This window comes from Nomascus leucogenys, chromosome 12 (genome assembly GCF_006542625.1).
Source record: "Nomascus leucogenys isolate Asia chromosome 12, Asia_NLE_v1, whole genome shotgun sequence".
NCBI lineage: Eukaryota > Metazoa > Chordata > Mammalia > Primates > Hylobatidae > Nomascus > Nomascus leucogenys.
The window spans coordinates 49,465,956-49,482,424 of record NC_044392.1 but is presented as its reverse complement, the minus strand read 5'-3'; the positions used below and the strand labels follow the sequence as shown (position 1 = coordinate 49,482,424).

The 16,469-nt window shown below is 43.0% G+C and overlaps 1 protein-coding gene across 7 annotated transcripts in view; it reads right to left on the bottom strand.

Annotated features, from left to right (window-relative positions):
• The window catches only part of TDRKH (tudor and KH domain containing), a 29,804-nt gene extending 17,825 nt beyond the window's left edge, over window positions 1-11,979 (bottom strand). For all 7 annotated transcript variants that reach the window (XR_004032662.1, XM_030824517.1, XM_030824521.1 and 4 more), the window contains exons 1-6: window positions 11,855-11,979; window positions 4,360-4,508; window positions 2,938-3,044; window positions 1,365-1,554; window positions 517-656; window positions 99-420 (exon numbers count right to left, since the gene is read on the bottom strand). Coding sequence is in view for 6 of the 7 variants with exons in the window: in XM_030824517.1 (XP_030680377.1) it covers window positions 99-420; window positions 517-656; window positions 1,365-1,554; window positions 2,938-3,044; window positions 4,360-4,483 (883 nt within the window). In the remaining variant the exon portion in view is untranslated. The remainder of the gene's footprint in view (window positions 1-98; window positions 421-516; window positions 657-1,364; window positions 1,555-2,937; window positions 3,045-4,359; window positions 4,509-11,854) is intronic.
• Window positions 11,980-16,469: the final 4,490 nt, after the last annotated feature.

The window sequence follows — 16,469 nt, the reverse complement described above, 5'->3', positions numbered from 1 at the left end:
GGCTGCTCAGACTGAGAAAGCATTCCTTCTAATGTCTCCACTATCTAAGCCAGTATTTCTATCTTCTATGATTAATGGGCTCCCTCTTTGTTACATACTTTCAAACATGGACATCTCTGGGATGGCCTGGGCTCCCGACTTCTGAAAGCTGTCATCACTAGGTTTCTCCCAGGAACCTTCCTTTGACACTACCACAGCCATGTTGCCTCCTCCTTTGGGTGGAGGAGTCACCAGGGGTGCAGCTGGCTCCATGCTAGAACTGGTGTTTTTCCATAAAGCTGGCTCTCCTGCTCCACCTGGCTCTGTCATGTCTTCTCTTCTCACACTGATTGGCTGTTTGCGTGGGACTCTGGTTTCTGCAGAATGAGCAATTCTCTTCCGAAGTTCTTCATCTTCTGAAACTTTCTCCAGTATCAAATGCTGTGGAAAATAAGAGAAAGGATGATATTCTGACCTGGGATAGAGTAAAAGGATCTTCTCATGCTCAGGTATAATTCAAGTCTATTAGCTACTTGCCTTGGCTGCTGCCACTTCCTTCTGTGTTCCTGAGATTTTTATAAGTCTTGATAGTAGTAATGTCCCTTCTGATTCTTTGTCACAGGTAATTTTGGCTCCAGAGGCTTTACAGATAGAACGAATTGTCTCGCCGCCTCTCCCTACATTAAACAATACATAAAAACCTGCCCTTCCCTCCTGGCCAACCTTAGCTACTGGAGAAATCACTGTTTTGTATATACTAGGAGAAGAGAATCAGTTCTCATTTCTTAAGTGAACAAAATACAAGATGTTGAATGGAAAGCAGGAGATACTGAAATCATTACTGTGAAAAGGAGAATACCATATTCTTTCCTTTTTCCATTTTATTTAAACTCTACACTTTGGCTAACTTCATGTCATTTTCATTTTGACCACTCAGCATGGCCATATCAGGTCACAAAAAGATATGCTATATAGTGTGTCAGAACACTGGATCAAGGACAGGACATTTCTCTGCCTCTAATAGCAGCACTAAGCGATGCTCTAGGGGAAAGCACAAAAGATACCCTTTAGAGCACTGTCTTGAAAGACTTGAGGTAACATGAGCATCCCAAGCTTCCCTTTAAAAATCAATTATAAGGTAAATATAATACATCTACTAGAACCCTTAAAGAATCAATTTGTAAGGTTCAGATCATATAACTTCTTGAGGAAACAGGTTTGGTTTTACCCCCAGTTCTACAAACAGTAAACCTCTGATCTCAATGTCCCTTTTTTTCCCCTCACATGGTGAAGGGGAACTAGGCCAGAAAAAACCCTGGGAAGGTGTGGAAGAGGGACAAAGGTAAAGAATGAAGGAAACAGTAGAGGAAGCCATCCAGTGGTACCTATGATTCTGCCCACAGATCTCTGGGGAACTGAAAGCTGCTCAGACACTGGGGTATTCTCTGTCAGGATCTGATGGATTGCTGCTTTGGCCTTGCACACCTGAACAGGAAAACCACTGATAAGCAGCACTCGCTCATCGCCTACATCCTCTGTGTCCACATCAATCCGAGCACCTGTCTGTTTCCGCAGCTGCAAAGAAAAGGACATTTGGCAGTACATTCTGGAAGAGCTCCCATTTGAGCCCAGCTACAGACACTCTAAAACAAACCCTGGAGGTAGACAGAATTAGCCAAAGGCATCAGCTAATACTATCTATGCAACCAGTCCTCAGTTACTTTATATACAACCTCGGTTACTATCTTACTTTATATACAACCTCAGTTACCATCTATACAACCAGTCCTCACTTTATGGAAGGAGATTAGTAACAAATGTAACCCCAAATAGCAGTGAATTCAAACGCACTTATCTTTGTGTTTAGAATCCTTTCCCCTTACTAATTTTATTTGGATTAGAGGATCAAATATTTTGTTTTCTTGACATTTCAGCTGAATGGAAGATGGTAAGAAGAACCACGTAGTCATTCAATATTTACTGTCAATTAATGAGAGTTCATTAATTCCATAGTAGAAAAGGATAATTTGACCAGGTGCGGTGGCTCATGCCTCTAATCCCAGCACTTTGGGAAGCCGAGGTGGGCGGATCACGAGGTCAGGAGATTGAGACCATCCTGGCTAACATGGTGAAATCCTGTCTCTACTAAAAAGACAAAAAATTTGCTGGGAGTGGCGGCGGGCACCTGTAGTCCCAGCTACTTGGGAGGCTGAGGCAGGAGAATGGCGTGAACTTGGGAGGTGGAGCTTGCAGTGAGCCAAGATCACGCCACTGCACTCCAGCCTGGGTGACAGAGCCAGACTCCGTCTCAAAAAAAAAAAAAAAAAAAAAAAGGATAATTCAAGCTATACCATGCTGACAATCATCCAGTCAAAAACCCATATTTCAAGCTAAGTCATCCTTTCTCTCTAGGGAGAAGTATTCTTCTCTAGAAGGGAAGTAGCTAAAAAGTTTAGTTAGCTAAAAAGTTCCTCTATTTGTTCTTTTAAAAATATACATAGTGACTGGGCCCAGTGGCTCACGCCTGTAATCCCAGCACTCTGGGAGGCCGAGGTAGGCAGATCACATGAGGTCAAGAGTTCGAGATCAGCCTGGCCAACATGACGAAACCTTGTCTCTACTAAAAACACCAAAAATTCGCTGGGTGTGGTGGTGAGTGCCTGTAATTCCAGCTACTCGGGAGGCTGAGGCAGGAGAATCACTTGAACCCAGGAGGCAGATGTTGCAGTGAGCTGAGATCGTGTCATTGCACTCCAGCCTGGACAACAAGAGTGAAACTCCATCTCAAAAAAAAAAAAAATATATATATATATGTACACACACACACACACACACACACACAAACACACACACACACAGCATGTGAATGTTTTGTGATATGGGGTCAGTGGAAGGAAACAAGAAATCAGTAAACAGAATCAATCCTTGGGAAAGCAGACTGCCTACTCACACACTTACCTGTTTAATATTGGCTCCTTGCCGGCCAATGATGAGTTTCACAGCCTCCTGGGGAACCCGCATCTCTATCTCAATGTCATCTTCCCCAACAAATGTCAGCCGCTCTTCTGCACAGATCATTGTTCATCAGATCAGACTTAGATAACACCCAAAGCTATTATAACTACCAGTCCTCCCCAGAATCTGGCTGTCAAAGAGACACTGATCCAAGAGATAAAGTGAGGATCTCAACCATAACAACAAGGAAAAGTGGCATCTGAATGGGAATTAGAAGGTCCCAAAGGATCAGAGATGGGCATTTTCTCTGGGATGTTGTTTCAGATGCTAAAATGGGAAAAGGAGACTCTGCAATAAAGAGGTGCTGGGGTTTGGGCCAACTATTTCTCCCAAGACATGACTATTGGAGAAGAATGAAGGCCAAAAGTTACCTGAGGGGTCCATTAGGCTCAGAACTTCTCCTGACTGATACGTACATAAGTCATTTCTCTAGGTCCTATTCTCTAGATCTAGCCTTTGAGGTAAGTGCGTTCTACTAACAATTAATTAGAGAAAAGGAATATATAAAAAAGATGAGTATAGAAATTAAAAAAGCACTCTTTGCTGTGTTGATGTTGCTGAAGAAAACACATCAATGGAGTTATAAAATGAATTCATTTCATAGACTAGCTTACTTTGCTATGTAAGAACATAGCAAAGACTAGGCCAGGTGCAGTGGCTCATGCCTGTAATCTCAGCACTTTGGGAGGCCGAGGCAGGTGGATCACTTGAGGTCAGCCACCCTGGTGGTGAAACCCCGTCTCTACTAAAAATACAAACATTAGCCAGGAGTGGTGGCGCACGCCTGTAATCCCAGCTACTAGGGTGGCTGAGGCAGGACAATTGCTTGAACTCAGGAGGCAGAGGTTGCGGTGAGTTGAGATTGCTCCACCGCACTCCAATGTGGGTGACAGAGTGAGACTCTGTCTCAAAGAAAAAAAAAAAGACTAAATAATTTTAGTCAAAGATTCCTCACAGAAAGTCAATTACAATACCTGGGTCAGGCATGGAGACACATGCCTGTAACCCTAGCACTTTGGGAGGCCAAGGCAGGTGGGTTGCTTGAGCTCAGGAGTTCAAGACCAGCCTGGGCAACATGGCAAAACCCCATCTCTACAAAAACTACAGGCCTGTGGTCCCAGCTACTTGGAGGCTGAGGTGGGAGGATTGCTTGTGCCCAGGAGGTCGACACTACAGTGAGCCAAGATTGTGCCACTGTATGCCAGGCTAGGTGACAGAGTGAGACCCTGTCTCAAAAAAACCCCACAAAAAACCCCAAAACAAAAAACACACAATACCTGGCAAGGAAAGAGTTTTTTTTTTCAATTTAACAAGGCAGGAGCATGTCTGAACATTTTCACATGCACAGTCATAGGGTTCACATACCTCTGCTTTCCCTATACCTGCGGTATAGGATATAGGCAATTGTTGCACTGGCTGGGATCCCAAGGCCCAGGGCTATTTTCTGAATGGTGGACAGGCTTGTCCAAGAAGTCCGTTCAGTAGACATTTTCTGCTGTACTCTGACTTATATCCTGAAACAAGCAAAGCAGGGAAAAGAGGGAGGTTTCATCCAATCCTTGTATGAATAGCAGAGAGGCATGGGAGCATATTATTACTGAGAAGACTACTACTGCCTACCTTCCAATTTCAAGAGCTTCAGCAATTTCAAAATTTATTTCATATAAAAAGGGCTCAGGGTATTTTTTAAAAGTTAGCTAAGGTACACATAGAATTAAAGAGAAGCATACTTCACTTTCCCCACCCAAGTCAGTTTTAAAAGACAAAAAAAAAAAAAACTAAATGAATCAAATATTTAAAATATATATACTTAGATTTCATATTAAATTATTTAAAATTACTTATCTAAGTCCTTTTATGCCTCCAGGGCTTTCCAGAAGCTGCTGCCTCTGCAAGAAATGCCATTCCAGGCTTAGTAAAGGCCTTACTATTTATCTTTGTTGGAAGTACAGTCTTCATTTACTGTCTCTACTTTTGGTTTCTATATATTTACTCCTTAATGAACAGTGAAATGGGGTTCTTCCCTGCTCCATCACCAAAACTGTAACTTCCCAGATAATCAACCTAGAGGGCATGCCTGGAGCCTTATCTCGCCCATCTCTCTGTGGTAGCAGGAAGGTGGCCACTCCCTCCACAAAACTCTTTCCTTGGTTTCTCTGCCCTCTTTCTCTTGGTTTCCTCTTATTTCCCTGGAGGGTCCTTCCAAGTTTGGGCTTCTCATCCTGTGCCATCAATTGTTAATGTCACTCTGCTCTCTTTAGACCATTTCATCCACATATGTGGGTTCAATTACTACCTATATGTTAATGACATCAACAATGCTGGATCTGGCCTGATTCAGAAGCTCAAATCTTATTTAGACCACTGCAGTGGCCTTCTTACAGGCTTTCGTGCTGAGTTTCTCTCTGACACTGTATCTTCATTTTGCTGCCAAGCAAATTTTAACATGTTCCTCATTATATTTCCTTATTCCACATAGTTTCTCAGCCTCCCTCTCCACTCAAACGTCTTGTGCTGCCTCCTCCAACCTCTCTCAATTGAGGTCCTTGCTTTCTATTTCACTAAAACAGAAGAGCATTCAGAGAAAATATCCACAAGCTTCTACACATTTGCCCACCTTCCTCCACCTGTGCCTAAATGCTTGCTGTTCTCTCCTGTGACCACAGATGAACTGTCTCTGCTCCTAGCACTGAAGTCTTTCATAAAAGCACTGCTCCACAAGTTCTCCTTGCTTCTCCTGCATGATTAACATTTTCTTTCCTCTCTACTGGACAGTCCCATCAGCAGACAAACATTCTCCATTTTTAAAGAAAACACTTCCTGGATTTCACTTCAACTATTTCTCATTTCTTTTCTTCCTTTTAAAGGAAAACTCGAGTGTCAATATATCTGTCCTCAAGTTCTTTTCTTAAATCCACTCTAACTGCTCACATCAGGGTCACCAATGATTTCATACTGCTCAATCCAAAGATCGATGCTCAGTTCCCATCTTACCAGATGTCCCCACAGTATTTGGCACAGCTGGTGATTCCCTCTTCTCTGAAACACTTTCTCCATACCACACCCTCCTGGTTTTCCTCTTTCTTTTCTGGCTATTCCATCAGTCTCCCAGTTGCTGGTTTCTTCACATTTTTCTAACCTCTAAACACTGGAGTGCCTCAGGGATCTGTCCTTCGCCCTCTTCTCTGTTCTACCTCACATCCTTGGTGATCTCAAGTCTCATTCACAGACTGGCTTTAACTCCTAATCTATATGCTGATAACTTCCAAATTAATAGATCCATGTAGGACCTTTCTCAACTGCCTACATGGATCTCCATTTGATGTCTAATAGACATCTCAACACTGAGCTCCTAATTCACCCCCTTCCCATAATCTTTGCCATCTCAGCAAATGGCAATTCCCTTTTTTTTTTTTTTTTTTTTGAGACAAGGTCTTTCTCTGTTGCCAGGCTGGAGTGATATGGAGTGCAGTGGCGCAACCATGGCTCACTGCAGCCACAACCTCTGGGCTCAAGCACTCCTCCCATCTCTCAGCCTCCCAGTAGCTGAGACTACAGGTGCATGCCACCATGCCTGGCTAATTTTTGTATTTTTTGTAGAGACAGGGTTTCACCATGTTGCCCAGGCTGGTCTGGAACTCCTGGGCTCAAGTGATCCACCAACCTCAGCCTTCCAAAGTGCTGAGATTACAGGTGTGAGCCACTGTGCTCTGCCTCGACTGCATTCTCTTACTCCCTTAGTCATCCTCTCTCTCACATTGCACACCTAGCCTGTCAACAAATCTTATTTGCTCTACCTTCAAATTATCCAGAATCTGACCACTTTTTCTCTTTGCAGTTCTATGACCCTGCTCTAAAACACCATTATCTGTTCCCTAGATTACTGCATTGTTTAATTACATTCCTGCCTTTGCCATTGTCCATTCAGTTTATTCTCAACACAAGAACTGGGGTAAGTACTATGTGCTAGATGCTACTGTGGCACTAAAGACACAAAAATGAAAAGATAAATGTGTTGAGTAGCTACTATGCCAGGCAAATTACATAATTTTATTTTATAGTCATATAACCCTGTAAGGCAGGAAATATTAATCCCATAGAAGAGTACCCATGCTTGAAGAGGTTATCTAATCTCTAACCCAGAGTCTGGGTTATTATGTGCTTGTAAAAAAACCTTGTAAAGTGATTTTAGAAATCCTTCCCCACTCTTCCTTTTACCTAAACTCTCAGGGTAACAGCACCTGTATTTTTATTCTTTATTTTGATCAACATATTCAATTCAAAATTAATACTGGTAGAAAGTACTGTAGGTGGTTAAAAAACACTGAAGACTAAAAAACCAAAGATAGGTGATAAAAAACTGAAAACTAAATATCTGTATTTCCAGATATTACAATCTGGTAGAACAAAGCAAGCTGCCTTTAAATGAGATTTGCTTAAAAATGAGTAAATGTAACTTATGCCATAATTTACCTCCAGGTACAAAAATTCAACCCAAATAATTATAATAAACAAAAATGTATTTCACCCTGGGGGGAAAAACTGGCTATATCCTGGTAAGGCTAAAAACATACTCATTAATACAAAACCTACTCTGGAATAAAACTTAGGCTTTCAGGGAAAGCACAGTCCATCTGGAAGAGCAAAGAGAGAAAGGAGAACATCTAGCACTGAAATCTCACTGAGGGCAGATATAGTCAGGTAAGGGAGGCTGGAGGTAGATTTCTTACAACAGTCATCCTCTCTTATCCTCGAGGAATATGTTCCAAGAACCCCAGTGGATGCCTTGGAGTACTGAAAACTATAGGTTTTTTCAATCTGATAACCAAGATGGCTACTAAGTGACTAAGAGGCGGGTAGCATATACAGCACGGATATGCCGGACAAAGGCAGGATTCTTGTCTGGGCCAGGATGGAGATTTCACCATGCTAGTCAGAATGGTGCACAGTTTAAAACTTAAGAATTGTTTACTTATGGAACTTCCCATTTAATGTTTTTGGACCAGGATTGACTATGGGTAAGTGAAAGTAAAACCACAGAGAAGGGGAGACTACTACACTGTCATACAGATGACCAGAATTTGCATCTGGTCTCACAGTTTTACTGATCAATAGAACCAAATAAAGTTCTTCAGAGAACTACCAGAAGCTTGCCAAATCTATTTTTTCTATATCCTGGTTTTAAACAAATTTAATCCAACTTCTTGCCCAGACTCACAGCCTGAGCAAAAAATAAAACCGCCTTTTACTACCCGGGGTGGGGGGTGGGTACCTCTTTTCAAGTGTGTTGTCTCTTTTGGGTCATTAGTTACTCAGTAAATTCAGTATATCATTTTTAGAGACTATCAATCTGAGGGAATACTGTTCTCTCCCGACCTTTTTAGAATGTAGGACAGAAAGGGTTGAGTTTAACGTAGGCTGTTTGTTTTCATTTATGAGGTTCTTTCCCCAACTCATTGGATAAGCATTAGCTTCTCTTTTTTTAAATAGGCTGCAAATAAAAGCTTTCACCATCCTGAAAGTTTGGATGGTATTATATAAGCGTCTTTGTATATACAAAAGGAAAGGAAACAAGTTGTTTCATAAAGGAGTTTTTTGACTTAAATAATTCTTGAATACATACCTCCCAAACTGCTACTTTCCTACATTGAGATGGTTTATTCTTGGTGTCTAGAAAGGATTTGACTTCTTTTGTCCCGATTACTCTAGATATATATATTTTTTGAGACGGAGTCTCACTCTGTTGTCCAGGCTGGAGTGCAGTGGCACAATCTCAGCTCACTGCAACCTCTGCCTCCTGGGTTCAAGCGATTCTTCTGCCTCAGCCTAACGAGTAGCTGGGACTACAGGCACCCGCCACCACGCCCGGCTAATTTATGTATTTTTAGTAGAGACAGGGTTTCACCATATTGGCCAGGATGGTCTCGAACTGCTGACCTCGTGATCCGCCCACCTCGGCCTCCCAAAGTGCTGGGATTACAGGCGTGAGCCACTGCGCCTGGCTTAGGTATTTTCTTGTATGACCACTAAAGTGCAAAGCTTGTTTCCATTATTAATGCGTCTTGGTTAAATAGTGCTATCTCCTTCTTGTGTGCTGAGCATGTTGGGGACAGAAGGAGGAAGAAGAATTTCTACTTGGAAACATTCATAGTCTAGGAAACATAAAACACCAAAACAGGCTGGGCACAGTAGCTCATGCCTGTTAATCCCAGCACTTTGAAAGGCTGAGGTAGGAGGACTGCTTGAGACCAAGTACTCAAGACTAGCCTGGGCAACATAGTGAGACTCTGTTTCTACAAAAAAAAAAAAAATTAGCTGGGCGTGGTGGTGCACACCTGTAGTTCCAGCTACTCAGGAGGCCGAGGTGGGAGGATGGCTTGAGCCCAGGAGGTGGACGCTGCAGTAAACTGATCACACCACTGCACTCCACCCTGGGCAACACAGCAAGAATTTGTCTCAAGGGGTTAAAAAAAAAGTATAGGGCAAGATGTGTGTAGGTTATATACAAATAATATGCATCTTATACAAGGGACATGAGCATCTACGGATTTGGGTTCTGCGGGGTTCCCGGAACCAATCCCCTGCAGATAACGAAGGGAGGGACAACTGTACAAATTCTTGGTCAATGCGACAGTTGAAAGGAGCTAGAACCTTAAGGTTTATTTCTTAGACGGTGTATAGTTGAAAATCATCTCATTAAAATACAACTCAATTTTTTTCTGCAAACCTATACTACATGAATGAACTGCAGTAAATGGACATTTATTCAAGCCAATAAATATCGAGTTCTGATGTGTGCTTGACCCTGGGGACACAACAGTCAAGACAGACTTGGCAGCTGCCTTCATGGAGTTTCCCATCTGGCAAGGAAGATCTTGACAGGCAGGAGTCTTTAGCTCTTAAAGGCTTTGGGAAACTGAAATCTAGCCCTGTGAACAAGAATAAACTGGATTTGTATTTTCATGCTGTCTGCTTTTAAAAACTGGCCATACTTGATGCTTATGGGGCATAGAAATCACAAGATTTTATAACTAGAAGGGACTACAGAACTTATTTGATTCCATTAATAACGCAGCAATTTGGGAAACTGCGGCTAAGGGATAGAAAAGGATTGATCTAAGGTCACACAGCTCATTAGTCATTTCTACACAATACAGTGCGCAAGGGAAATAAGTCTGTTTTGATGGCCAGTCATAATCACACCTCTTTACAGAGGCCCAAAGGACTAGCAGCACCTTTGTTTTCCAGTTCTGACACTATCAAGATCAAGTGCAGAAAGGCCTCTGTAGCCAAGGCCCCTCAATCTCAACCCCCTACACTGGGTTGAGTTACATTGCTATGGGCTTCCACAGAATCCCCAATATCCCTTGATAACACATGCCATGCTTGTCATTCTTGATTAACATCTGTGTCCGTGGTGGAGAATTGAAGGCAGTAACCGTGGCTGCAGGAGACCAATCAGGGACTAGTCCAGGTGTCAATGATGGAGATGGAGAGTAGATGAATTGGAAAGTTTGTTGTTGTTTATTTAGAGACAGAGCCTTGGTCTGTCACCCAGGACGGAATGCAGTGCATGATCATAGCTCACTGCAGCCTTGAACTCCCGCAGTTGTCCGGCGTAGCTGAGATTATAGGCGCGGTTTTGGCCGACTTCTATTTGAAGCAAAAGGTAAATTTCACTAACTCCTCTTCAAACATTACAAATGAATTTGTGCTAATTGAGTTATCAGCTGATGTCTCAAAAAATGAGACTCTACTTGATCTGTCACTATGGTTTGTTCACAATTTTCATATCCTTTCAGTTATGTTTCTCTTAAAGAGAAATGGAAAATAATACAATGCAAACGGGGATAACTGCATAGTACTGACTGCTAGCTTGTGTTTGATTTTATTACTTAAAAATTGAATGGGAAGGAGGAAGATACTAGAACTTAAGACCACCGTTTCTAGGGGAAGCTAAGAAGAGGAGGATCATTGCTCAGTGAGGAATGTGGTTAGATAATGGTTTTCAGTAAAAGCTAACTTCGAAATTCTCTGACATTTGTATTGAACAATTGCCAAAAACTATCTGATATGCATCGCTAAGGCTTACCTTATCATTTAAAATGACAGGAGTCAAATAGGATGTGATCAGGAGTCAAATCACATTGTTAGCTCCATGAAAGCATAGATAACTCATTCCAATATCTCCTAATAACCAGAACCTACAAAGAACCTACAACATGGTGACATGCTTGAATCGAAGCAGCTCAATGTTCTCATCCTTGGTACGTTTATTTTAAATTCAGGAGAAAAAAAAAAAAGTGTCAACTCCTTTCTCTCAAAACAAGGAAAGGGTCTAAAAGTCAGTCTTTGAAATAGGGGTCTCCAGCCAACCCCCACTGATACCTGCATTAAGGAATGAGGGATACTGGAAAAACAAAAACCCCAATGTATTATTCTGACGACCGTAAACAGCCATCCTATTAGCGATAACCAAAGAAAAAGCTGGGGAAAGTTAAAGGCAAAGTGATATATGGATGGCAGCTTTCAGTCTCAAAAAGGCCCAGTGGAAGAGTCTGAACTGACTCAGGGCAAACACAAACGCTCCCGCACCGGGTCCGTTATGGCGTAAGCGGGTGACCGGAGCATTTTCCTCAGATACAGTTACGAGTTCCCAGTGGGTCAAGTTGCCCCTGGGCGGCGTCTCACAGCCCAGGGCTCTGACTCCCTCGCTGCGCCCCACACCCTTCCCTCGCCCCGGGGCACGCCAGACCCCTCCCTTCCATCGATCCCGCATTTCCGTCTCCTAGTGGCCAGGGCTGCCCATGACCCTGTCTTTCCCACTCCCCAAACCGTCGCTCTCCATCCCCGCCTTTACCGCTGCTCCAGTCAGCCGTCGAGTGCGCTGCCTCGCGCCTCACCCCAGCTGCAGCCACCAGCGCCGCCGCCTCCCACTCACTCGGCGACAGAGAGCCCCGCCGGCGGCGCTTCAGCCGCCACTTCCCCGCCCCCGCAGCCCGACAGCACCAATCAACACCCTGCTCGCAGTCCGACCAATCGCCTTCTCCCGTCACAACCAATCCTTCCGCGGGCTGCCCCTGAGCGACGTGGCTGCTGCTAGCCACTGCCCAATTACCCGGATGGAATCCAAAGCAGGCCCACCCCATCAGCCAATAAGCTCCAGGAAAAGCAGATGTTGTTAATTGAGACCGCACCTGCTGAGAATTAAACAGCCAATTACAAGTTTCCCGGCGTTCTCGCAGACCACCTCTAGGCCAATTACCGAGGAGTTTTCTATCTTCTAGCCCTTGGGGGAAAATCGGCGCTCCAGCAGCTGCGACCCAGGCGTGAGAGCGCTGAATCATGAGTGGCATCGTTCGCAAAAATTGATGTCTTTGTACAAAGACAGTGCCACAACACAACTCAGTGAGCATCGGGAGAGCAGCCTCATGATGGGCGATGCTCCATCAGTTGTTTCTCTTGCGACCTTTTGCATAGATCGGTCCAGCCCCGCATACGGTGATGAGGACTCAAGAGACACGGAAAAATGTTTTCTTTCTGGAAAACATGAAATAGGCTTTGTAGATGGACAGGAGGTCAAGGGACAAGCGGTGCGCCGTAGAGAGCGAGGACCCACTCTTCTATTCCTTTGCCGAGGCACGGACACACGGTGTGGCCCGAAACAGCGGCAGGAGAGTGAGACCCGAGCTCCGACCGCGGTGGTAAGGGGGCGGCGGGCCGTAGGGGCGCCAGGGGCCCACCCTTCCCCAGGGATTCGAGGAAACGGGTCGAGGCGACAGCGTGAAGGCCTACGCCGGGGGTGGGGGGGGGGGCGGTGGCGGGGGGCGTTTCTGTGGGGGCGAGGAAGGGAGCGGGTCTCCGCAGGCGGAAGTTTGCTTTGGAAGATTTTATTCCAGACGCTGTCCTGGTCCCTGGACCGTTAGGAACGGTTGGGTCCTGCTACCGCCTCCGTGGGGCGGGGAGCCTCGCGAGCCCAGCGCTGCGCCCTACTCGGTCCACCCTGTCCCCGCCCCGCGCTAGGGGCTCACCCTGGGGACAGAGGTCGGGCGATCCTGGTCATTGGGGGATCTTCCGCACTAGCTTCCATCACAATACCTGGCAGGTGATAAGCAATAAATGTTTGCTGAAAGAACGCAAGATTGTATCTTTTGTCAATTAGGGAGATGCCTTTGGGCCTCAGGTTTTGCTTTCTATTAATATAAAAATGTGTATGCGTTTTGAATAAGTAATACATATACATTCTATAAAATTCAGAAGAAACAAGGTTATTATAGTGAATAAATCTTCCTTCCTTCAAGGCAACTAGGGTTACAACTTTCTTGTGAAAAATTTCACAAGATATTCTATAGTTAACGTGTGTATATGTGTAATATATAAAGTGTATATATATATACACACACACATATATATACACACACACACATATATATACACACACACATATTTTTTTAACCCAGTTGATAACATACATACTATTTTGCAACTTTCTTTGATACAGTCTGGAAATGTTTCCATAGCAGCATATACATATCTGCCTCATAGTGATAGTTTCATAGTATGCCTGAGGGATATATGAAGATATATTTAACCAGTCCTTTAACGTTTGATTGATATGCAAGGATACTTCATTTCCCTCTTGCATATCTGTATGATAAATACTTAGAAATGCAAGTGCCAAGTTAAAGAAATGTGTGCATTGTTTTTTCATTTGGATAGATAAAGTTTTGCAAATTCTCTTCCTTCCACAAAGATTTTTATAATTTTCATCCCAACAGCAATTTTTGAAAATGATTTTAGTTAGTATTACCAAATTGCCTTCCCTGGAAATTTTACCAATTTTGTCTCCCGTCAGCAATGTATGAAAAGAACCTGTTTGATGGCACACTGGTGCTGTTAAACTTTCTGACTTTTGACAATCTGGTAGTGTAAATGCTATCTCATTGCAAGATAAAATTTCATTGCTCTTATAAGTAAAGTTGAGCATCTTTTAATATATTTAAATGACAATTTTTTTGTAAATTCTGTTCATATTTTTATTGGTTATAGGGTCATTTCTTAATACTTGCTGTTTGTATATAAGTTAAAAATATTTTCCCAGCCAGGTGTGGTGGCTCACGCCTGTAATCCCAGGACTTTGGGAGGCTGAGGCGGGCTGATCACCTGAGGTCAGGAGTTTGAGACCAGCCTGGCCAACATGCTGAAACCCCATCTTTACTAAAAATACAAAAATTAGCCAGTTGTGGTGGCAAGCGCCTGTAATCCCAGCTACTTGGGAGACTGAGGCAGGAGAATCGCTTGAACTGGGGAAGCGGTGGTTGCAGTGAGCCGAGGTTGCCACTGCACTCCAGCCTGGGCAACAGAGCGAGACCCCGTCTCCAAAAAAACAAAAAAAGTATGTCCCTTTTCCCAGTTTGTTCTATGTATGTTGTTTATACATATAACAAGTATTTTCCCCTTTCCAAGTTTGTTCTATGTATATTGTATATTTTGAGGCTGGTCTCCAACTTCTGACCTCAGGTGATCAGCCTGCCTCAGCCTCCCAAAGTGCTAGGATTACAGGCCTGAGCCATTGCCCTCAGCCTGTTTATGGTTATTCTTTGCAAATTTTAAAAATTTTTACGTAATTGAGTTTATCAATATTTTCTTTGCTAATTTCTGGGTTTCTTTCTTTCTTTTTTTGAGACAGAGTCTCATTCTGTCGCCCAGGCTGGAGTGCAGTGGCATTATCTTGGCCACTGTAATCTCTGCTTCCCAGGTTCAAGAGACTCTCGTGCCTCAGCCTCCTGAGTAGTTGGGATTACAGGCATGTACCGCCACACCTGGGTAATTTTTGTATTTTTAGTAGACTCGGAGTTTTGCTATGTTGGCCAGACTGGTCTCAAACTCCTGGCCTCATGTGATCCACCTGCCTTAGCCTCCCAAAATATTGGGATTAGAGGCGTGAGCCACTGCGCCTGGCCGACTTCTGTGTTTCATATAATTTTTAGTAAAGTCTCCCACTACTTAAGATTATTCTTAAAGCTCCTATGTTTTTTAAAAAGTACTTTGATAGTGTCTTTGTATATGTAAATATTTGATTCACCTGGAATTTATTTTGGTGTAAAGGTGTGAGATAGAGATCCAACTTTGTTTTGTTTTATTCAAATCCTTCTTATTGAAGAACCCATGTTTTCTCCATTGTTTTTGAATGCTACCTTTATAATACCACATTGCCATATGTATTTGGGTCTATTTCTGGATTTTTTTCATTTTGTTCCATTGATCATTAAATTTTTTTTTTTTTTTTTTTTTCAGACGGAGTCTCACTCTGTCACCCAGGCTGGAGTGCAGTGGTGCAATCTTGGCTCACTGCAACCTCCAACTCCCCGGTTCAAGCGATTTGCCTGCCTTAACCTCCTGAGTAGCTGGGACTACAGGTGCCTGCCACCACACCTGGCTAATTTTTTGTATTTTTAGTAAAGATGGGGTTTCACCGTGTTAGCCAGGATGGTCTCGATCTCCTGACCTGGTGATCCGCCCGCCTCGGCCTCCCAAAGTGCTGGGATTACAGGCATGAGCAACTGCGCCCAGCCTAAAAATTTTTAAAATTGTGTACATTATGTTTTTTATCACAATTTAAAAAATTAACTTATATACATGCAGAAAAATGCACAAATGACAAGTATATATCTTGATGAATTTTCACAAATGGAATACATTTGTGTAACCAGCAGCAGATCAAGAAACAGAACATTGCTAGTGCCCCAGAAGCCACTTGTGTGTTCCCTCACAGTCGCTGCTCTTCTCAAGGACAACCACTCTTCTGACTCCTGATACCATAAACTAATTTTGCCTGTTCTTGCTTTTTATATAAAGAAAATCACAGAGTATGTACTCTTTTGTGTCTGGCTTCCTTTGTTCAAATTATTTCTGTGAGATTCAGCCATATTGTGTATAGTTTTAGTCCCTTCATTCTGACTACTGTGTAGTATAATATTGTGAGGCTATATTGAACAATAATTTACTTTTCTGTTACTGTTATTTTGACTCGAATCACATATTTTTAGATTATCTAAAGGAGAATGTATGATAAGAATCTTCCTATACATTCAAGTCATTGGTGCCCCATCAATAGAATTTTAGTTTTCATTATGTAGAATTTACATACTTCTTATTAAAATTATTCCTAGGTATTTGAGTGCCTTGATTGCTATAGCTATTTTTACTTTAAAAAAGGTAAAATGGTAGCTCAAATCCAAGGAAGAATGTGTCCAGTGTTGCTATAAAAATACAGACCTACTTTATGGGTCCATCTTCTTCTAGCTCCAGTGAAGGTGGGATGGGCAAAAAAGAGGAAATGAAGTCCAAAAAGGGGGTTACACTTTATAGTTAAACCACAAGAGGAATTTATTTCTTTTTTAAGACAGAGTCTTGCTCTGTTGCCCAGGCTTGAGGCAATGGCATGATCTCTACTCACTGCAACCTCCACCTCC